The 25,872-nt window shown below is 32.3% G+C and overlaps 1 protein-coding gene across 1 annotated transcript in view; it reads right to left on the reverse strand.

Annotated features, from left to right (window-relative positions):
* Positions 1-20,553, reverse strand: part of LOC123661686 (sodium channel protein 60E) — a 167,558-nt gene extending 147,005 nt beyond the window's left edge. The window contains exon 1 of the mRNA XM_045596637.1: positions 20,089-20,553. Within this exon, the coding sequence (XP_045452593.1) occupies positions 20,089-20,553 (465 nt within the window). The remainder of the gene's footprint in view (positions 1-20,088) is intronic.
* Between the last annotated feature and the right edge of the window lie 5,319 nt (positions 20,554-25,872).

Genomic DNA, 25,872 nt, shown 5'->3' on the forward strand with positions numbered 1-25,872 from the left:
CTCTATTAGAGGTAAAAGTGTACTATTGGTTAAATTTTTTGCCTAGCTTCAAAAGCTCATAATTAACGAAGAAGTAAATGAATAAGTATTTTTTATTATTTTTATTTTTGTAATCAATCAAAAATTATAAGTACATATAACAATGTGAACATGAACCTCGCAGTCAACCACTTGAATGTGGAAACCCACTTGAATACGTAATTAGTGATTGAGCAAATATGGAAATACATTATCCATTTTATCAAAATATCATAAGTGTCACCAATTAATATTACCGTAGCCCAAATCGACTTACATAATTTTTTTTTTAATCGTAAACAATAAAACATTTTATGTCTATTTCTCTGTTGATATTAAAGTGGGGCTCGTATAGTGTACACAATGGCTCGGGACATAGACAATAGGCTGGCTGAATCGTAGTTTTTGTTCCACACCTAATTCTACATCTACATAATGCGGACGCTCCAGTTTCTCTATGTACAAATATATGTATATTTCGAGTAGCTTTTATTATGACTTTTTAGCTATTGTCTTTTAAAAAGTAACGCATTACGCTGAATACGAAAACAGGGCAAGTAGTGATGGTAATTTAAATAATTTAATTATTCAAATTTGTAACGTGTATGTGTGGATGTTTGTGTGTAAATAAGTAAATATTGAAGTGTAAGTGCATACGATTCTACATATTTTATCTGAGATGACCATAAGGTGTTAAGACATTATAATTATTTTTATTTATAGACACGTCATAATACGGCATTTTGTCTCAAGAATATATTAAAATTAGCTTTTATAATAACGCTCATAATATGAATAAAAGTTATTTCATCATCAAGACTTTTATACAAAAGTTAAATTAAACAATATATTGTTTAGACATATAGCTTAATAAATACAGGAAAATGAACACTGATGAGGGTTACTTAAAATAACGTGGAAATGTAAGCTATGCCTACCTTAGCCTTAAGCTACTTTGATTATTAAATAAAAATCTCTCTCGTATACCCGTGACTAATCCCTAGAGGGACGATTCTGTATCGTTGATCAAAGAAAATATTCTACGACCTAATGAAATAAGGATTAAACCGGTAATTGTATTAATTAAACAATGTTATGTTATATGACTGTTACTTCTTATTAACTTTCCATAATTTTTATTTTATTTATTTATTAATTTATTAACGTCTGCGTCTGATCCAACGGCCATCGGTCCTGCGACACAGATGACCAGCCCACTGCCACTACAACTTGCTACTTCTGTTGGGTATGTCGGTTACTTTCGTTCTCTCGCGGATAGTCTCATTTCTAATCCTATCTTTGAGAGAAACCCCAAGCATAGCCCGTTCCATTGCACGTTGTGCGACTTTAAACTTGTGGACCAGTCCCTTCGTCAGTATCCACGTCTCGGTTCCGTATGTTAACACAGGCAGGACGCATTGCTCGAAGACTTTTGTTGAAATACGAGAAGTTCTATTAAATTCTAGCCTTCGCCTACCCGTTATTGCAATATCATGTTTCATTCTTTTATCATCCTGTTTTCATTAATTTCTCTCCTCTCTAAAATATAGCTACTGAAACAAAACCGTTTTATCTTTTCTTATTACTAAATACTCAAAGGTTAGTAATAACGTTATCATATTCGAAGAAATAAGGATTTATTGACGACGCGTTAGCGGAGCGGTAATAGCACCGTCTAAAATGCAACTCAAAATGCCACAGTAATAGTTCATGTAAAAATAAATAGCAATCAAATACTTAATTTTCACAATTATAGTTATTTCTAATATAGGTATATTGTTGTTGTTTATTGGTGATCAATAAACATTTGTGTTAAATATTTTTATTTCTTGAAAGAATTTTAATTGTCATGAAAAAATTAAAACCCTTATCATTTTATGTGAATTATGAGTAATTTACAAATGATATGAATATTTTGTGTTCAGTAATTTATTACTTAATACATTGATTTTTTTTTAAATAAAGTAATCTCAATAAATAATAAATATCGTTTCATTTTAATTTATATAATTATATACTTAATATATTTGATAATGAGAAACACGTTATGCCGTGATTTTATAAAATGAAAAATATTTCTAAGGACATCTACCAAAACGTTTCCAGCCTAGGCCTAGTAGGATCTATATCGGAAAGTAGTGGGCGTTGTAATCAAATAGTATTCCATACGCGTCATGGCTTTTCTTCATTGCCACAACGCGTTGAGATCGATTAGCATGTAAGCCACGACACGAATTTCGCTATTTGGTCTTTCTTTGATTGCCACAACGCGTCGTGCGCGTTTTCATTAGAGCCATAACACAAATTTCGCTATGTGGATGTTTTACTGTGACCACATCGCGTTGTGAGCTATTTTTCCGCTCAATGAGCGTTTTCGATCTTTGAGCGTAACATATATACAAGAACCCGACAGCAACCGTTGGGGGCGTTAGCCCACCAGACAACACCCGTCTGGTCGGAGGATCCTCCCTTTGCGATGGCGGACGAAGAACTTCACAAACTATACCATCGCACCGCCAAACTTTTTTGTTTTACATTATGTTCGTACACAGGGTCAATTTCATTAGTTGTGTGTTAACAAAAAAAAAACTTACAGGATGTAGTTTTTAGGGAATTATTACGTATAATATAAAAGATGTTTTAACTCTTCGTGAAGGGCGTTAATTTTTGAATTGATTTCATGAAAAAGTAGTTAAATTATTCCTATAATAGATGATTTATTCCTTTTTATTACATAGAAAATAATGGATAAACGAACTGACAGCATTAATGGATGCTAAATGTATATGGTCGGCCATTAACAACTGGAATATTAGAGAAGTTACAGGTGCGTTACAGACCTTTAAAGGCAAATTGCCTGCACACTCAACGCTCTAACCTCACACACGGAAAATTTCAGACAAGATTATTCCAGAGCCTCCAAGCTGCGCATAAATACGAGTAGTGTATGTAAAGCTTGCAGATTAAATTCAAATAAGGCATCTAAATGGCTTATAGTAAAAAAAAATCCTGGTACACTAAACATTCGGTAAGCTCATAAAATAACGTAAACTACACAGGAAACTGTAACTTACATACTTAAATGTTAATTTATATGTAATTTACTTTTAGTTCAGCCGAATCTTTTTAGTAACCGACTTCTAAAAAGGAAGAGGTTATCAATTTGACTGTATTTTCACATAACAGTCAAAAGTTCTGAGGTAATATACCTACATTAACAGAAAATATTTTCGAAATAACAACAAGTTACTATTTTAAACCTATTTTTCTTTAGCGCGGGGTAAGACAAGGAGATGTAATATCACCGAAACTGTTTACCACTGCCTTGGATGACGTCTTTTAAAACCTTGGATTGGGGAAAACGAGACATCAATGAGCTAGGCCAAATGCTGGGTGGTAATTTTATTTATTAAAATAAAAAATACCTTTGATTCAAACAATAATGTGTTATGACATTATTGCTTAAATCCAAAAAGTTATGACATCTATACAAATAAATAAAATTGGAATGTCTGTTTTTAATATAAAAATAACCGCTTTTCACTAAATGCATATAGTATGCACGGTGCATATACCAAAATAACATATTTTACAACATTTTTCTGTCTGTATGCCTATCTGTCTATTTGTCTGTCAGTCTGTTTGATTGTTCAGGCTAATCTCTGCAACAGCTGGGCCGATTTTGACGAGACTTTCACTGGCCGATAGATGATGTAAAAAGGAGTAACTTAGGCTACTTTTATTTTAGAAATTTATTCATTTTGTAACTCTGCGCTGTCTGCTTTTCTGTTTGTCTGTATGTATGTCCGGGATAAACTCAAAAAGTTCTGCATGGATTTACTTCAAATTTGGGACGAATATTATTAAGAAGTCGGGTCAACATATAGGCTACATATTATCACGCTATCACCTACGGGGAACGAGCATTGAACATTTATTCCTTCAACGCATGCTGTGTGGTTACGGCGTCAAAGAATATAGCCACCCCCTCTCTTCCCGTGGGTGTCGTAAGAGGCGACTAAGAGATAACACAGTTCTGTAACAACGTGTAATCTAACGACGCATATTTGAATGTTGTTGTTATTATATTAATAGCCATGCTATAAGCTAGCTTAACACTATAAATAAAGACATTCTGTAGTATATTTGGTATCAGCATTATACCCGTGCGAAGCCGGGGCGGGTCGCTATTCCAAAATATAGCTATTTAAGCGCGTCTGACATTTCCAACATAACAAATATTATAATATATTACAGGCGACAAAGCCAGTCCTGCGATCACCAACCCGCCTGCCCAGCGTGATGACTATGGGCAAAAAACACATGAGTTCACGCCATTTGTAGCGCGAACTTGTGGAGGCCTATGTCCAGCAGTGAACTGCGATAGGTTGAAGTGGTTGAATTTTTTCGTTGATTCACAAAATGATAAGGTTATAAAACAATCGCAGCTTGGAAAGCCGTTTATCAGTTTTAAACAACTTTCTGATGAGTCCTTCAACTGGATTATCAAAAAAAAAAAAATTGAAAGTGTAATAAAAAATAAAATTCATAAAGTTATAATTGTGTTAAAAATAAATAAGTAAATAGGGGATTATGTATGAGTGCTTTTAGAATCATTTCGTGTATTCGAGTTTCTTGTGTAAACATGAAAAGGGTCAAACAGTCGTTGCCAACTTTTAATTATGTTTAAAGTTTGATATCGAATTTGTTGAATCAATGTCAATATTGTTTATTCTTTTTACCGATTTGGTGAGTTAAGAGTTATAAGAGAAATAGAGAGAGCGTTTGTTAAAAGTGTTGTCACTGCTTAAAAATTAATTAAGCATATTCTTTGTTTGTTTTTTCAAAACTTTTTGTCCCGTTAGATTAGACTTTTTTGAGAGTGGTTTCTTTAAATTGACATACTAGTCTCGTTCACTGTGACATCCATAACCTGTATAATTATATTCTACACATACTAGCTCCTACCCGCGACTTCGTCCGCGTGGAATAAGAACAGTTCTGTCGTACATGATTTTTGCTAAACTTTTACTGGTTACAAAGCGCACGCAAAGGAAGCTCTCAAAAGGAAAAAAACTGATTTGAAACATTTTTCATTGGTGCTCCGCTCCTATCGGTCTTTGCGTGATTATATATAGCCTATAGCCTCCCTCGATAAATGAGCTATCTAACACTGAAAGAATTTTTCAAATCGGACTAGTAGTTCCTGACATTAGCTCGTTCAAGCAAACAAACAAACAAACTCTTCAGCTTTATAATATCGGTATAGATTGAATAAATAAACGATTAAAGCGTAATATTAAACAACTTCATAAACCAACGCATGTTTATTTTAATTTGAATTAAAATTTATTAAAACCGTTAACAGAATTGCGTTCACTCGAGAATACAGTCAATCAATAACGCTCTACAATATATTCATGATATTAACTGCATACATACATTCTAGTTCATTCTATATAATACGTTACATGCACAATAATGACTAGAAACGGTATCTAATTAAAATTACTAAAGAAATTTAGCACACCTTGTGGCAATGCTATCTTTTGGTTTAAAAAAAATGACCTAATATTTGTCCGTGTATATCGATCTCGATTCAGCCTGTAACATCCCACTGCTGGGAATGGGCCTCTTTCTCTATGTAGGAGAAGAGTCGGAACTTAATCCACTCCAGTAGTTATTTTTATCTTCTATAATATTTTTTAAGTCGAACTATTGTTGTAACATTAAAGTAAGGATTGTAGATATTCTTCTTCATGATGAAAGGTCAGCTCTGTTTATGCACGTTCGTGAAACTTAAATAAATACCCATATTTCGCAGGCCATTCGCTTTACGTTTGTATTTTAATTCTGCTAAATAAGCAATTAGACATATTTTGATAACTTTTCGATATTATACTAACATTAAACTACTCAACATTAATTAAATAAATTATTGGACATATGGGGTCAACGATCTACTTCGATGAAAACTTTAAAGTTATTGCAGATATGCATACTATGTCACAATTTTATGCGCGTCATTCATTGTCGTCTGGTTCATTTAGTTTTATGAATTCCAACGTTTCCCTTTAATCAAAGTAAATTAAACTCACTTGTACGAATGCACTTGCATACGCAAATCTGTTAATTCCACCGCTTTATATTGAAACCAGGGACGAAACGCTGAGTTCATTTAGATTTTCGGATTGAATGGGAACGATTTTTTTTTTTTGTTTTGACCAAACTGAAACCAATTTTCCGCCACACACGTGTCTAACTAGCAATACCAAAATGTTTCAATGTAATTCCTTACAAATCTTGTCAATCACGATTGAAATTTGAATACTCGTAGTCTTGTTTACGAATATTGTTAATGTGTTGTTCTACCGATTACTGATTCAATTAAACAAACGATTTTGAGACATCATTGATCAAGTTTTTATTAATTGATTATAATATTTTTATTTCTTCAAGATTATTAGTATTAATTCAAAGTTGATGTCGATATGTTTAGATCTAAAATAAAGTATAAAAATCACGTTAATGACTTATGATACTACGACGAACGCCGAGTAGGCTATAAAATATCAAAAAGCACTTGTAGTAATTGTTATTGATAGAAAGCTTGTCGTAGCTATTAATAACTAGAAGACCCGACCGACGATGTCCTGTCTTACGAGATATAAAAACCTTTAATTTTAAATAATCGTTCCGTTTTCTGAAATTTTCTAATTCTTTTGCTGTATTATAATATATATTTAAATTTTCATTACTTAAGAACCTCTTACAAAATATTTTAAAACTTTAAAAACGTGAGTCAACAAAATCCAGCCCTTCTCGAGATTTTCGCTGAGCATTTTTATATGATAGATATATTTATATACATTACAAATTGATATACATATAAAGTGGATCACAAAGAACGTTGCAGACTGCGGCATCTTGACTCTATATTTTAATTCAACGGCGTGTCGCCACAGTGAAGTATAAACGATTCTCTATTCATCCACAACGTGGCCTAGATACAGTTAATAAGAATGTTAATGGATACAGCTTACTCTCAAGCTGATGCTGCTGGACATGAGAGGCATTTATCGCGATAATGTACTGTATAAAAAAATGTTTATCAATATTTTAATGTTTATATTACGCCTGTGTGTATTTATTTATTATTATGTATAGATGTATATAATGGTTATTAAAATAAAAATATTGTAGTTCCCTCCTCCTCAAACAAAAACTTTTATGCGTCGCACATAAAAAGTGGTAAATAATATTATTCCATATTACCTGTACCTTGCGGTTTCACACGCGTTAATTTGAAGAATATGCCCTTTACCGGTAAATGGGCTGTTTCTGAGACTAGCGCATTTATAGATACAAACAAACATTTCACCTTTATATTATTAGTATAGATTTCACTCACTGATCGAAAAATAAAATTTGCAGTAATTTATTTAGTATTAAGTTTAAGTTTTAAAAATAGAATTACATTTTATACAAAATTTAACCCCCAATTTCACCTTTATAAGAGACGATTTATCGAACAGAAACATTATTGACTTTACATGCACTCTTTTTTTCCTTATGATATTATTTTGTGGGGAGATTTTTTGCGAATTCCTCTTGTTTATATTACCACTTTGTATTTTTTTTTACTTACATATGTGGGTTAAAGATAATTAAAAGAACTTCTACTGATGTTTGCTTGATACTTATGCTGTAAATCATTCACAGACAGTTTATAATTTTACGGTTTATTATATGTAGACTAGTTGACTCCACAAACGTTATTTTGCCATATATATTATTAACCCCTTTAATCCCCCCCCCCCTCCTTATAACTTAGGTGTATGAAAAATAGATGTTGGCCGATTGTCAGACCTAACCGATATGCACATAAAATTTTATAAAATCGGTGAAACCGTTTCGGAGGAGTATTGTAACAACATTATGACACGAGAATTTTATATATAAAATTACAAATTAAAAAAATTTCAGAATAACATGATGATGAATATATTTTAAAAAACGTGAATAGAAAAATCGAATGTGTCAAGCTTAAGCGTAGTCTTATTAATAACGTTTTGTTGGCACGCTTCGGAGACAAAACTTTAGAAATGTCAGCTGTTCGACGAATAGTTGCGAAGTATACGAAGCGTACTTCACAGACAAGTACTAAGCTTACAAATTGTATCTACACGAAAGGTTTAACGAAACGCCATTGGTTTCTATATTTAGAAAACTGGTCGTTTTTCTAACAATTATTCAAATCTATTCATAAACGGGATATTTACAATATTTTTTATTTTCATTAAAAAAAAAAAAAGATTATTTATGTTTTGAACACGACGTGTGAGTACGAAGTACACGGTCGGTCAACAAATGAATAGTTTTTTTTTTTAAATACAAGAACCGAATATTAATAAATATTTACAAAATCGTTGAGAACATAGTATTTCATCAGTACATCTATCAAATAAGGCGATTCATAAATCATTTTAGTCTCTGACGTATTTTTCACTCGTAGTCACAGTATTTATCCGAATCGTCGGCGTAAATATATTTTTTTGTTTCTTATGTAAGATAAAAGCTTAGGATACGATGGACTTGACATTCGAGATAGTTAAAAAAACCGTTAAAAATAGATATAAAATAAAAAATCTACTAGCAAACTGTTCAATAATCGTGTCTAGGTTGATTGACAACGATAAGTCATCATATACGCTAATGCTATATGCATTCGCATGTATTAAAAACTAATTTTTAAGGTGTTTTGTAATTAATTTTTAAAAAAATAATCCAATGCACACAGATTGGAGGCGTGTAAAATACCAAATACGTTTTGAATTTCGCTGAGCGACACGTTTGTTTATTTGGATTTTTTTGCTTAAATTATTCTCATTTTCGTATTTTTATTTCATACGTCAACCATAAAAATGTTGACGTTGTTCGTTAATATTACTATCTAAAAATTCACCGATGGTTTCATAAAACAGCCAACACAAAAATAAGCGTTAATATAAATATCCAATAAAATTAAATACTTGGTTTGTTTTTTTTTTTTTTTAAAGTAAGTTAAATCGATCAAATATAAAATATGAATGCTTTAGAAAGCGCCTTGAGGTCGTTTCCTTACCTCGGAGAGCACGTTAATCTTTTGGTTCCAATATCATAACGTAAGCATAGTAGATTAAGTTCCATCCCTTCGCCGTTATGGACAAGCCTAATATCTTGCCAGCTGGCCGATATAGTTATTTACTGGCTGATTTAGTTGAGTTCAGTTCACACAGTTAACCGCTTCATGTAGTCATACTGATTCCGTCCAGTTCAGTTCAGGTTGTAAAACATCCAACCACGACCCTTAAGAGATAAACAATGAAATCCCGTTAACTATCTCGTATAATCTGTTTTACATTGGCTTGAATAAAAACAAAATTGAAACAGCGATAATTTACAGGAAAATACCTGTGTAACGTGCAAGAACGGCCATTTTTCGAATTACATTTGTAAAATCTCAACATTAACGGCGGATAATAGTAAATCATTGCAGGCTCCAGATGCGAAGTTTTTGCAATTAAGACCATTTTACAGCAAATTTATTCACATTAATCCTTAGTGCACGTGAGAGCACGGGAAGTGAATGGGTCATATATTTTATTTAAATATTCGCAGAATTACCAGCCTACATTTTTAAATTCTGTACAACTATTTTTGATGACTTAGATACTTTTCTTTTTATAAACAATTATTATATAAGTATTTTTAATAACCGACTTCAAAAAAGGAGAGGGTTCCACAATTCAACCATTCAACAAATATATATATTATGTATGTTCGGGCATAACTCGACGTTTATGAACCGATTTTGATAAAACAAATTTTCGAAAGGAGATGTTCTAGGAGTGGTAGCATCATAAAGAAACCAGGATCTGATGAGGAATCCTAGAGAAATCGAGGGAAACCCTCGAAAATCGTAGTGACTACTAGTGCCTTTGTTAACGTTTTTTGTCAACTTACCTTATATTACTTGTCTATATAAGTGAAGTCGTTTTTTTTTTTTTTTTCGTTTGCAAGCAAACACAATTATTTAAATACAAACACAGATTGAAATACAATTTAAATGTAATTTTTTTTCTTAATCTGTGCTTGAGTACAAAAAAAAATTATTTCAAAATATCTAAATGATTCAAAAGTGATAAATAACATAAAGATTGATTACAATATACTTGAATAAAATATACCCTGTTCTAACGTAAGACAGCCAGCCATTAATAGAATACTGAAGTGAAAGTAAATAAGTAAGTAATAGTTAAAACTAAGATATTAAATGCATAAATGTGTAAAAAAGTTAAGCAACTGAATTTTAATAAGTTTAGGACAAAATGGTTAACGACCATGTTTCAAATCAAAATAAATATGAACACTAAAATAAGTAATTAATAGGACGAATTTTCTTTCACCAATAATTGTAATATCATATGAAATAAGACTAATATCTCAAATCGTTATGTAATATTAATTGGATTGTTTATCTTACATGCAGTCTGTATGTCAAGTGCCAATCACTGTTTTCGATCTACAGCGCTCTCAATAGACTGCTGGGGATCATCCGTGTATGCAAAACAAACACATATTACGTATGCATAATGTATTGATTTATTCATCAGTATGACATATCTTTCCATTGTTATATCGAATATATCTAACGTTATATCAATTTTAATAATAATAACATTTATTTCGAGACAAGCCCATATTGTGTTAGTAATAATTTTAATATGTATGTTAATTGTTAACCCAATTGTCAACAAGGAAGAGTCAACATGCAAGCAACTAGCTATGGAAAAAAGCGACAATAATTACAAAAGCATAGAGGAGGTCTAGGTTGGAGTTATAAAGCTAAGCAGATGTTTGAAAATACATTCATTTTTTTTTTATATCTACACAATACACACACGATCGTCTGTTCCTAAAGTAAGCAACTTAATGCTTGTGTTATAGGTAACAGCCGACTAGTATAGCTACACATATATTTTTTTTAATTAACATATATAAATAAATATATATATTATACCCAGACTCGGGGTGGGAATCGAACCCACAACCCCTGGAGCAGAAAGCAGGGTCACTACAAACTGCGCCAACGGGCTAGCCGATTGTTGATTTCCCGATTCATTGCAGAAAACCACAAAAAATTTCAAATTTTCCACATGAATGTAACAATTTGCTGCTTTATTTCTTATTCGTGTTATTTTCTAAAAATTATCATTAACATAATAATTAAATCAATAATAAATAAATAAATATCTACACAATACAAAGACGAATACAAAGACGAATTATGTAATAAATTCATTATCAAATTGCTTAACGGGTTTAAATCCTTCTTTTAAGCCAGTCTCATCGACGAAATTTCTATTGAAACTGATCGAAATGTTCAAAAACTTCGACAACCCTATCGAATGAGTCGAAACTTTCGAAATGTTGCCTTAACACACCGCCAGTGATACAGAAGGCAATTTTATTCCGAAGTGGACTCGACCTCGACGACTTTCGTGCAATATCGCTAGGCCTTTAAAGCCAATGCCTTTTGTGGCTCTTATTGCTGACAAAATACGGGTTATTATGGAAATTAATTTCAGAAGGGGTGATCGAGCGCACCGTCAGCGGCGGGCGTTACCGATCGCTTGGATGGATTCCAAAACGTTATTTTTTTTTCAGTTAAAGAATTTTAAGCGATTTAGTCAATTAATTCAATGCGCTTTTCAGTATACGAGTATACATGTTTCAAACAATGTTTTTTTGTCCTATTAATAAATAAATAAGACTTCGTATATCTCTATATATGTAATATATAAACTAGTCTGTCAAACTGTCTGTTTTTGATCTAACATAAGTAAGAAGCGCCAGGCTTCGATTCACCTTGCTTTCACATCGTTTAAAATTACAATATAAAAAATTATAATGTAAGTGTGAATGTTCTTGAGGATATGAAAATGATAAAAGAGTATTTAATATTCTACAAAAAGTAGGTACTAAAAAGATTTTGATAAAATTTGTCCCAAAATCCTCCTGAGAGAATACCGCATCTATAAACCGCGAATCATATGTGGCTGTAAAATTTTTATATAAGCTAAGTCAGAATACTTTTAGATATCGCTTGCAAATTAATAAACTATACAACAAAATGTAAATAGCATTAACGCTTAATTTAAATATTACAATTATACTCAAGTTACAAAGTGTCACGATATTGTTAACATTATTTTTAGATATTATAAGCATCAAAATGTAAGACAGATTTGAATTAAATTAATGATTTAAAAATAACTTAGAATGAACTGAAGAAAACTCTAAATAAGGGCCGCATTTAGAAGTCTAACGGCCCTGAGGAATAAAGGAGCGGAAAACCCTAATTATTTTCTGAATAAAAGGAATAATTTTTTCAGTTGTCGCTTTAGATTTTTTTTAACAAATATGTAGGGTATTACTTTATTACTCCTGAATAATATTCATTTTAAAAAATGTTTGTAAAATTGGTAATATTTTTTAGTTGAATTTGGGATTTTCGCTGACGCAAAATTTGCTAACTGATAATTTTTTCAATTTATATTTTGGATGATTTGTGATAGCCTCTTTAAATACTGCAAAATTATAGCATTCCTAGGTACAGCTTAAAACTTATTCCCCTACCTGTAATCTGTATATAAACTTCTGTTAGGAATAATTATACTGAAGTAAATTATAATGTTGAACTCTTAACAAAATTCTCATCACTTATTCTCACGATTTCCGCATCACATGTAACATACAAAAGCTCTCCAACCTGCACGTACAAAAGCATCAAACATTTTCCACTTATTCTGCTACGTTTTCTCATGAGTTGCAAACAAATTACATATTTCAATAAAAAACAATATCGTAATGAAAATAAGTTACGTGCTTGTTAGTTTGAAGCTGACGAAAATTAACAAATTTATTAATGTTGTCGCTTTTATTTGTGCATGACTATTCAAAACTTATAGATTATAGAATCCCATTGGGATAGTTTTGTATTAATCTCGCATAGGGCGCTCACGACCGCTAGAATAATGTTGCATAACTTTTTGGCTGGATATCCTATTTCGATAATTATTTTCTTACAAAAATAAAATTTATCCTTAAAAAGAGAGATAAAGTAAAAATAGATATTACTGGTCATATTATACTTCTACTGTTACAAATAATCTTATAATGAATTATAGATTGATCTTATATATTATATGTATCTGATTAATATCCGATTAATGAAGTAATTTGTCGTCTTAACAAAAAAAATATACATATCGAAATATTGAACAGTAGAGTATCTACAAGAAAATCTTAAAAAAGTATTTGAAAATATTAATAAATTATAAATGTTCTAAATGGCAACAATGACAGGCCAGGAAGCAGGAAAAAATGATAATAATAATAATAAGAAAACCGTAAGCTAAAAGTATTCAGTGAATATGACACAGATATTCATGAAAGACTATGATACTTTGCTTTCATGTCTATCTATACTCACCGAAAACGATTTTAAATCAGTGTCACAATATCCTCATTCGTTTTTCTTCAGCTTTCTTACACTTACGCCTTTATCTCCATAGTCAGCGAAGTATTTATGGTCGTATTCATATTGAAAATGCTCCGAAATAGCGGAGATCACTTAACGTCAAGTAACCCACCTGCTCGTTTGATGACTAGTTCCATAAACGACTTTCGTGTGAGTACTTTGGCGCTTCGTCTTCCATTTGAAAGAGAAACTATTGTCATTTTAAGAGTCAGAGATTCTTGGTGAGTGATCACTTCACATTTATCATTACACTGTAAAACTTTTAAGTGAAAATAAATATGAAAAAAATAAACTATAAACAGTAGTATAATATTTAATATAATTTTTCATAATAGATATCACTAATTCGTCTCGTCTTATAATAGTTGTTTTTATTTTTCCATTCTGACATGAAATTGATTTCGTAGATCTAGTGTAGTCACAGTGCTAGTCATAGTCTTGTGCTAAAATTAGCTTTATTTTCCCTTACATTTTTTTTTTGTTTTTATAACTCAACTGTTGAAAAGTATCGACAAAGAAATGTTAGTTGGTTTATATCTGACACATCCCGCGTGTGACAGACTTTATTTTTTATTATAAACTTGACATTGATCGCGGTTTCATTCAAATTGACATTTGCCATCACTGTTTCGGTGCTGTGAGTTCTAGCGGAATCTTTTAAAAGACCCAGTTATTTATATTTTTAATACACAATGTAATATTGCGAGGAAATATTTGAATTATTTTTCTTTGTAATAGGTAAAGACTCTATTTAAAGGCACATAACGGAAAAGGAAAAAATTTGTAACCCACGCGGAACAAACCGTGGAAAGCTAGTTATAAACAAAATAACTTTTAAGATAGAAGTAAATAGATTGTATTTGAAACCAAGCTTATATGTTAGTTATTCTAACTCCCAAATCACTTATCGAACCAACTAAACTCAACTTTCAGAACCTATAAAATATGAACTCTGAAAAATGTTTCTTCATGGTGAATCAAACTAAATGGCACTTCTTGGCACAAAGGTACTCGCAGTTCACCTTACACCATTGAATTAGAAAATTGAGATATTGGTCAAGCAGTTCAACATCAGTTTCATCCTTAATAATTTTAATTATCTAAAGATCGTCCGCAAAGAGAAATATGGGGGTGGTCATATTCTTTACTGTCGTAATCACACAGTAGGCAGATGTATAAACATAGAAATTATTTTGTACGTAAGTAATAGACATAAAAAGGCAGGAACTAAATATGGCATGATGAAAAAATACATTAAAAAATACGTCCCCGTGATTCCACCCCTGGCGAGTGAAGGAACACCCCAGAGGTTTTAGTCCGTGCGAATCGGACATACCCTCCAGCTCCCCCGGGCTGGAGGCATCCGTTAGGGATTTCCTCTGGGTCAACAAAAAAAGGGTAATACAAATTACCTGACATTTGTTATCTATAAATGAATGAATTTAAAAATTGACTATCACTGTAAAAAAAAATCTAATCAAAATTATCAATACCATATCAACTGTCTGCTAATGACCTCACATTTTAATCCCTCAACAGGCCTCTAACTCTCCTAAAACAGGCTTAATAAAAAATTGTGGAAATTAGATCAACAAATAAATCAAACAACAATAACACAATGAGAGTTTTATTTAAGCATTATTGAATTAGAATGAGAATTTAAGCATTATTTGCATTAATTGGAATTTTCGAATCACCTAGTAATTTGTTTGGGTATTTTGTTTATCGACAACGATAAAATATCTGTCAAATATTATATTTAAAACTACTTTAATTGTAATTTAGTTGTAAATTAAGAGATAAGCTTCCGTTAAGGGCCAATAAAACGGTAATATGACTGTCATAAATTCATTTGTTATATAGCAGCGGGCTCCTTTTTTATTTAAAACATTATAAATCAAAAAAATATCTACTTATATATCAGCCGTTTTATTAATTCGCATTTGTTATCAAAAGTAAAAAACGTCATTGATAAGAAGATAATTTTAATCTATTTATTGTACCTATGTCTTACGAGCTTAACACGTGAATTAGTGTGAGTAAAATGATTTTATAAGTTACGTTTAAAATATGCAACGACAAGGACCAGTTTTCGACAAGTTTTCGGTTCTATAAAAATATTAAACTTTGACACAACTTACTTTATATTTTATTAAAACCCTCATGGGCTAACGAAGTATTATCGTATTACAAATTATCACCATAATTACTAATAGACCAGTGCATTTTACCTAATTCCCTTTATTCTTTACTCAAATTTATCATAGATTACTATTTACTTAAAATTATAAGTAGATATGAGTCCTCTAGTGGGACGAGAATCTCGTATCGTAGTGCTTTGACCACGACACCAATCATCATCATATACACAAAAATATAAATTCTAAGTTTTGATTAATAAATGGAGCCCATCCTAGAAGACACCAAAATTCATCGACAAGTCCTCTTCGGTAGCAAAAGCTACCTACCGAGTATCGTAAAAAACTACGACCAGTATGAAAAAGTAATTGTGGTGTTAGGTTATGTGGTTCGACAAATATCGATGCAGCATAGATATACCTATACAGTAGGATCATGACTAAAAATATGCTAAAGGTGAGCTTCGTTAGGTTTTACAAACCGTCTCTATGCTAATCGCAAATATCATTTTTACTTGTCATTGAGTCGTTTGTAGGCTATTGGTAGTAGGAAGTACAGAAAAAAATCATAATATTACAAAAACAAATTAAATATCCTAAGATTTAACCAAATACTTGTATATAAGTGAACTAGCTTCTGCGTGCGCCTTCGCCCGCTTGGAACTTTTAAAGGGGAATAATTCTATCATACTTGATTTTTGCGAAAGTTTAACAGTTTACGCAGCGCACGCAACTCAGCGCAGGAAGCAAAAGGAAAAAAAACCCGATTTTGAAACATGTTTAATTGGTGCTCCGCTCCTAATAGTCTCAGCGTAATGATATATAGCCTATAGCCTTCCTCGATAAATAGGCTATCTAATAATAAATAAATAAATAATCTCGATAAGGTAGCTCCTGAGATTAGCGCGTTCAAACAAACAAACAAACATACACTTCTTAAACTCTTCATCTTTATAATATTAGTATAGATATATTAAGAAACGCAAAATAAAAAAGTGATTAAATATTGTTCTGTTTGAATTGGCCTATTTCTAAAATTTGATAAAGACGTTCGAATTGTAAAAGATACTCAAATGATAATCTTTTGATATTAAAGTTTATAGATAAAGAAAAGTATAAAAATCTGACTTTTCCCCAAAGTGATCATAGTTCATCCAACGCAATACGACAAACAAGTAAGAAATGTGTTTTTTTTTTTTTAATTTAAAATAATTCCTTATTTCACAACATTTTTTTATTAATTTATTATTTCCTTCGTAGCGAAAATGAAAACTTTCCTGATTGCTGCTGCTTGCTTCGCCGTGGCCGTTGCTGGCCCCGCGCGCTTTGTACCCATAGCCGTTGGACCCGCATTAGTTGGTGACTCCCACCCCATCAATGTTGGCCCTGCCATCATCGATCCTAGCGAAGAATTCCACCCCATCGATGTTGGCCCTGCCATCATCGACCCTAGCGAAGAATTCCACCCCGTCGATGTTGGCCCTGCCATCATCGACCCTAGCGAAGAATTCCACCCCATCGATGTTGGCCCTGCAATCATCGACCCTAGCGAAGAATTCCACCCCATCGATGTTGGACCCGCAATCATCGACCCCAGCGAAGAATTCCACCCCATCGATGTAGGACCCGCAATCATTGAGCCCGTCGTCCCCGTTGCGACCTCTCCTCTAGTCCAGATCACCGTCAACATCAATTCTGGCTCTGCGGACTTCTAGAAATTTCTTTACAATAAGTTAATTTTAAATCGGTGCGAACAATTTTAAGGCATTTACGAATAAATACATACATTTAAAATACATAGTTGTTTAATTAGTCTAGTCAACAAGTGAAAACTGTGTTGAATAGAAATAAAGCTCCTGAAGGAATTTATTCTTTCAAGTGTTCCAAAAGCACCATTTTTTTTTAATTAATATTTAATACTCAAAAATCTTACCTTTATCGCAAAAAGTTAAATACAATAATACAATTCACTTGTAAAACCACACCTAGATTACCTTGTAGAAATTAATGTAAGGCATCTATGTATATAGCTTTGAAGATCCTCCACGCCGCTGGACATGAGACTTATGTCATCACCTTAAAGAATATCCAATACAGGCATCTTTCGTATCTTGGACTTTGCTCTAAATCGAGTCATATTAAATACACCGGTTATGATGTACAATATAGGTAGATTTTTTTATCGGAGGTTAAATTTTTGTTAAACCCCGTTGTTACTGTTAAAATTAACCTACCACCTTTAAGGTTAGAGTAACGCTTGGCTCCGGCGCTGCGGGAAGTGCAGCCCTTGCGTGCGAGGGCTGCTCTCCCTCCGCGCCTCCGCGGCTTAAAAAAAACAATCTAGGGGTAGGGCAGACCAAGACCACGTGGACAGTGGGGTGCTCCGATTCAGTTTTGGGTATTTTTCGAATTTCTAAACCTATATTCTAGCCTACGCAATGTTACTAATTTTATTAGAATATTATGTCTGACGCGTTATTTTGTTTAAAAGTGTCGATTTGTCAATCGTTAAAGGTCAGTTCGTATCGTATTTTAATCTTGCAGTAAAGATCGTTTTTACGTAAATTTGTTCGAAAATAGCACGTGATAGTCGCAGTACGGAGCATGAGTACACTTACCGCAGCACCGGAATTATGGTAAAGTCAGAAATAACAAAAATTTAAACTCCGATAAAAAAATCTACCTATATTGTACATAATAGCCAATACACCAATAAAGACATACATACTAACCGAACTTTCACAAAGAAATTTAAAATTAGTAAAATTAGGCTTACAAACGCTGATCACACTGTATTACACATAGACCACGAAGAAATAATGGCACGAAAATATCATTTTTGAAACTGGTCAATATTATACACAATAAATTACCTATGGATTTGTTTTTTTTTTTTTTTTTTTTATAGATAGAGTGATTCAAGAATAAGGTTTATATGTGTAATAAATGCATAATATAGTAGAGAAACATTGATAATAATATTAGAGGTTTCTAATGTGATGTCATAAATAAACACATTTTTTGCGCTTACGTTGCAAACGCTGGCTGAACGCTACGAGATAGATCAAAATAATATTCTACAGTATTGTACATCTTACAAAGGTCTACAAAAAAATCTGCCATCCGCGAAAATCGTAGTGACGCTAGTGCGTTTGTTAATTTTTTTCGTCTACTTACGTTGTATTACTTGTTGATGCAATTGAAGTCGGTTATTTTTTCGTTTGCTAGCAAATAACATTATCACATGACCAATTATATGTCGCTCTTTCAAGAGTAACCTCTAAATAAAACATGATGTATTGTCTAATAACAAAAAAGCTGTGAATATTGTATATAAAAACATTCTGTAGTATATTTACTATCAGTATTGGCACCGGTGCGAAGCCGGGGCGGATCGCTACATTATGACAGATATTTAATTCTGCCAACCAATCAATACGCATCAGATGACTAAGTGTTTAAAAAAAAATAACGTTTAATATTGCTCTTGTTAAGAAATTATGAGAGGAGGATGTTTTGTGTTAATTTAACTGAAAGCATTGAGAGTTTTCACTGTATCACAACAAAATTAAAACTATCTAAAGAATTCGGAATACAGGTCAAATCGTATTCTGCAAAATAAAAATTAATGTTACATAAAAATGCAGGTGTTTCGGCAAATAATAAGGTATGTGTGTAACAAAAATAACAAGGGTGCGTTGTTTCGTGTGTGACGTCGTCATGTTTTACGACGCCATTCTGAAGCACTTGTGTGACACTCGACTGGTAAACCAACGCAAATTGCCACTCGTTTCGAATCTCCGACATTAAAACATCAACAATTTAATTTTATATATAACACCTTCTCTTCGCTTTTATAAATCGAAATGTAATGTTAAATATGCAAATTTAGCTTCCCTTTGTTATTATTATATTTCTTGTGTATTTTATACAGTTATTTAAGCAATTTTGTTGAATATTCTATATAATATTAAAAACTTAGTAACAGCAAATGCATGTGTGAATAAAACTATTAATATACGCGAAAGAGTATGCGCAATACTTCCAATGGAAGCATCATTAAATATGCAAAAGTTAAACAAAATTACATTCCACCCGGCTTGCGGTGATATACTTTCAAAAGAAGATTAAGTGTTCTACATAAAAGTTACACGTGTACGAGTATACGATTAAACTATAAAGCTTCTGCTTCTTAATTACATATTAAGTATCTTTAAGACGTGTTTTGTAATCAATTTCAACTCGTTTTACGATTATGTGGTAGATTAACGGTTTTAGTGGCTATTGTCAAACAGCGCGTTAATACGTTACGGCGTCGTATAACTCAAATAACAGTAACACACTCACCTCATCATAAATAAAATTGTCGATCTCCTCCAGAGGTCGTCCGTATAATTTCGGCGGAAACGGTTCATACTTTCTCGGCAGGCGAGCTCCGTCCTCCACGCTGAGCCTCCGCCGGGGCATGAAACCGAACTCGCGAACCAACTGCGCGCCACGCGAGCCGGCACGCTTCGCGGATTCCCGCGTGAACGGAGTGACCACTGCCCGCGGTTCATCACTCCGTCCCACCGAATCCGAGAATGTGACATCGAGAGGAATCCGTAGCTCCTCGCGCCGCGGCTTTTCTTCCTCCTCCGCGTCGAGTGCATCACGGGACTGTGACGCGACGAGTGGCGCCACCGCCTCAGGGTTTGTGGCTTCGAGTGTGCGAACGATTTCCCCTAGCAGTCGTGAACCGTCAATCTCTTCTCCGGGCGAGTGCAGCGGCGCCGGTGGCGGGAACGACAGCCGCCGCTCGTCCTCCTCCATACCGCTACGTGAGGGCCATCGCCCCGGTCGTGCGCACTATTTGCGGACCGATGACGCCATTTTCGTTTAGTACTGCCACCTGTGAAAAAAACATATCTGTCGTTATAAATCACCGACATCCCGTCGAAAGTGTTAGTTTGTTTACGAATACGATGGCCGTTCCATTCGAAATTCAGGGAACATGGTCGTTAAAATGAGAATTTGTTTGCTAGATGATAATTTATTCTCCAAATGTTAAGTATCTTTAAAACTGTTAGTTATTTATATAAGAATTTTTCACATTCTTACAGTGAATCTACAGTACAATTTTAAATAAGTAGATATTATGTATCACATATCTTATGAAAATATTAAAGAATTAACGCAATTAAAATAATAGTTTTAAAAGTAATAATTCAATTTATTATAATTCAATGACGCAGTCACTGTAAATTATGGTGAGTCTGAAATATTTAAATCAAGTTGCACTGTAATATTCATGGGGAAACTCATCAATAAAATATTCATAATATATGAGTACAGCTTATGAATATATAATAATAGTGACGTAGATACGATTAACATAATTGATGTATCGTAAGAATGTTAAATATTTCTTTTCAAAAGTTAAGTTCTATGTAGTATTCGACGTATAGGATTGTCGAACTGGGTATTTACATGTATGTACTATGTGTGTTGTACTGTGTTGCTACGGTACTGTACTGTGTGGCTACGGTACTAAAAAATATAGCCACCCCCTCTCTTCCCGTGGGTGTCGTAAGAGGCGACTAAGGGATAACACAGTTCCGCTACCACCATGGAACTTAAAAAGCCGACCGGTGGCGGGATAACCATCCAACTACTGGCTTTGAAATACACAGCCAATCTGCCAATGAAAGTCCCGTCAAAATCGGCTCAGCCGATTCAGAGATTAGCCGGAAGAAACAGACAGACAGACAAAAATTGTAAAATTGTAAAAAAAATATTTGGGTATATGTACCGTGCATGCTATGGATGCATTTAGTAAAAATCGGTTATTTTAATATTACAAACAGACACTAAAATTTTATTTATATGTATAGATACATATAGAGTGCCTGGCATAATTATATAAACAGCCTTTGTTTTATAATACAATTTATAAATTGTAATCACTTCGTACCTCTAAAGCTTAATTTACATATTATACAATTAATAATGAAGACCAGAATAATTTATTACTACAGTCCAGACAGGAGTTTTGGTTATATTTGCTAGATGTTCTTCCACGTTGCAACACAATATAATTTGTTGCATTCCGGAGTGAACAATGGAAGACTGAATATAAATTATGTGATAAAATTATTCTACTGAACTTTACTCTCTCGCCATACCTCTTTTTTATTAACCGTTGTTTTTATTTCGTTAATGTTTTGAAATACCTAGTGGACGAATTTAAACAAAACATGGAATATTTAATATTTTTGTTAAAACAATTATTTTGTAACAAATTACCAGAGGTTATTCAAGAGGATAAAGTGTGTGGATTAAGTGTACTGGATAAAATTTTCATCTTCTAAGCTGATGAAGAAGCTTAAACAGTCAACGGGGCCTTTGGGTTGGATTCGCCACTAAGTGTAACGATCGTTTTGAGATTTTAGGTTAACTGGGTAACTTTGCGTGCTCTCTGACTAAACCGCCCGCCATACATATACTTACGAGTATAAGGATAAATTCGCTGGTAGAAAACAAATATTTGTATAAATACAAATATATACGATGTAACCGAGACTTTCGTCGTAAAGTAAGTCTATAAAAATGTTCGTTATTAAAATTAATATACAAAACAATATTTTCTATTTATTTATTAATACAAAAACTAAAGACAAATAATCTACCAACAAATAAAGCTTATCAACTGAGTAACTTTTCACTCCACACTCCGTTCAATGTTTTCAATAAACGTTTGTAGGTTAAATCGTGGTGATCAATCAACAAGGATAGACCAATCAACGTTTCATTGGACATAAGATGGTGAGAACAATACCAAAGCTAAATTGAAGAAAAGCAAAAATAATAATCAAAAAATGCTTGACTGCTACATTTTCGACTTAAACAATTTGTATTGTTTTTTATATCTCCAACGGAGATATGAATGAAAAGAATAATATCGGGTTCATTTGTTATGAAACTCGAGTCTTGTTTCTGCGAGTTAACAAATAATTGTGAAATTCTGCTAAAACTTGTGGAGCGATGATAAGAGCTGTTACAGGATTTATATACAAATAATCGTGTTGGGTAATATTTTGTTTAAAGTACGTAATTAACTAAATTTTACTTATTTATACTATAAAATAATAATCATAATATTTTCTTAAACAAAAAAATTTATTTTCATAGGTAATGTATAATTAAGTATATTTTTGGTTTTAAGTATTGAAAAGGGGGAATAGAAATATGATTATTTAAAAAAAAATAATTAAACGAATTTCGCTAAGGGATATTATAAGTTATGAAATATTACAGCGATTAACGGAAACTTCAGAAATAATATACGAGCTGGCGAAATCGCATGTAAAAGTATGATTTCCAAATGAAGTTATTTTATGCTACATCGATTTGAAGAACTGGAGTGAATTGTATATGTTTATTTTACACTATAGTTATTTTTATTAATAGTTGCAATTTGCTTTAATTTTTTTATTTCTAGTATATTAATGATTATAGTTTTATTCCTACTAAACCACATGTATACAAAATTTTAACTAAACAGTAACGGCACATACTCGTATCTATATATGCTGCCTTTAAATGTTCGCAATTAACTTTTTAATACTATTTTTGAGAGATAAAACACAACCTAACAAAGATCAAAAATAAAGAAATTAAACACGAAGTAAAATTCAAGTCATATTTTATTCTCGTCACTTGAAATCATGGATAGGAAATACTATAAGAAAAAGTATAACGTTTTATTATTAATGTACTAGCAAGAAGAAAAAAGAATAAGTATTAAAAGTGAACAAAGTTTTAGTATGTATACAAAAGTCAATATCAGATTCTCAATAATCGAACTGAAAAGTATCAACAAAGCGTAGAATATTTCGATCAGCAACAATCGCTCCAAACTACACTATTACTGAGAATGGTTGTTCATTGTAACAATGTCCACTGGCCTTATTCGGATATATTTCAAGAACTTCGCCTTTCACCCTGACGTTTGATATTAAAAAGATTTCTACCTAAAGCTAGTGACGAATCAGAGTTGAAATATTGCTTTTTAAAATGAAAAGTTTTTTCACAACTTTACTGAACAGCATTTCGTTATTTTGAATTTTTGAACGTTGCTGACGCTTGTACTGTTCCAGCGCAAATTTTAATAAATACTTTTGTTAGTTTAGCGAGATAATAATTTAAAGCGCTCCTAAATGTTTACAAAATAAAATTACGTAAAGCCTCCAGTCTTAAATAGCACCGCGGCGTAAACTTTTATAAAAATAATTAGTTGACAAAGACATAATAAAGTTGAAACTTTAACACAATGTAACAAGAATATAACTTTATTAAAAAATTAATTTACTTAATGTATCTTATATCGATTTTAAATACGATGACACTCACAAAGTTACAAAAATAATAGAAATATATGAACATAAGACATGTAGTATCTCTATCGTTTAAACTATAAAATTTCAGACAGCCGCTTAAAAATATTTATTGTTCTACGCTGTCTCTTATACGCTATATAAAGCCATTTTTATATCCTACTCTATAACCTTTCTCGATAAATAAGCTTTTAAAAAATAAGTATAAAAATCTGATCAACAATATTGAGTTGAAACAAATTCTCTTATAAAACAATATTGTTACTCAAAATTCCCCATAGAATATTGAAAAAAAAAAACTACCGTGTGTAATATAAAATGCACGTTTCATATCTCTTCAAACTACACACATATGTTCGTGTTCGTTAGCAGGAACACGCTTCACCAAATTCGAAAACGTATGATGACCGAAGAATGACTGGCATAAATCAAATAGAACAGTGTAGGCTTCGACGCTTCGCTGATTCAATTTGTAAGATCACCGGCGATCCTCAAAGCTTCAAGCTAGAGTCGTTAAATTTTTTACTTTTTACAAATCCATGCAGTATCCACGAAATGTATTTTCAGAACCATTCAGGAATTAAGAAATTTATTCCACAACAATTTTAATTTATAGTTCCGTAACCATATCAACTAATTGCTCAATGATCGCTTGCTAATTGTTAATTAAACTTCTTTTTATCGCAATTATTGTCAATCTTAATTCACTGACTCAAGCAACACTTAAACGAAGTTTAACAGCCACGATTGTTATTGTTACTTTTGTTACTTTTGCTCAGCTTTTGTAAAATTTGTAATATTGTATTCTAATGCTTACGCGAATTTCAATAATTATAATGAAACAACTCATTCGGAATTTATCGAAGCTTTTTAAGTTTTTCAGATACCCGATTTTTCGGATACTTTACAGCAATCATGGTCACGTGAGGACCAGCAGTGAGACCAAAATGTTGTTTCATTATAATTGTAATATTGTAGTTCTTAGAAAACCTTTAAAATTATCGATTGCAATTTCATAGATATTGTCAGACTTGTGTTGGAATTTTTCTCATATTTATATTTATGCTTGTGTAATTTTTTAATCGACTTCAAAAATCATAACTTTTACTGGGTGTATTGCTTTTGATAATTTTTTAATTTTATTCAAAAGCTGGTGTTTGTCGTGTGGTCCCATTCAATCCTTTTTTAAATAAGCATAATAATGCGTATTAAATTGATTATGATTTCGACTACCTATATTTGTTACTTATCGATGCAAATGGAAGTCGCTATTTTTTCGTTTTGAGTGCACAAAAATGTGGTTATTACTTTCTAGATCTGGGTAATTATACTTTCATTATATTGTATTATTTTAAAACTATTATACATAAGGTATGCAAAGTTTAGTTTTAGTTTATATCATACACATCTGATCTTGATTGTAACTCTTAGTGAGCAAAATTATTCCATTCCGAAAGTGTTGCTGGCCTGCCCTTAGGGATCACGTAGCTCAGATGGCAATCTCTCTGTATAAAATTCAGTATCCCATTGGATGCGGGATAATGTTGTAAGCATACCCTGACAAATACAGGCAGAAGAAATACGAGACATAGAATAAAAAGAAGGAAAATCGTGTATTATCCTTTTACGTGGCAAAGGTATAATTAGTCGTTATATAGATTTTATTGGCTACGATATTTTGAATAATCCTGAGATATTGCAGTAATCATAAGTTATTTTTATAAAATCATATTTCATATTTATAGAATGGGTGGTA

Source organism: Melitaea cinxia, chromosome 17, assembly GCF_905220565.1.
Source record: "Melitaea cinxia chromosome 17, ilMelCinx1.1, whole genome shotgun sequence".
Lineage (NCBI taxonomy): Eukaryota > Metazoa > Arthropoda > Insecta > Lepidoptera > Nymphalidae > Melitaea > Melitaea cinxia.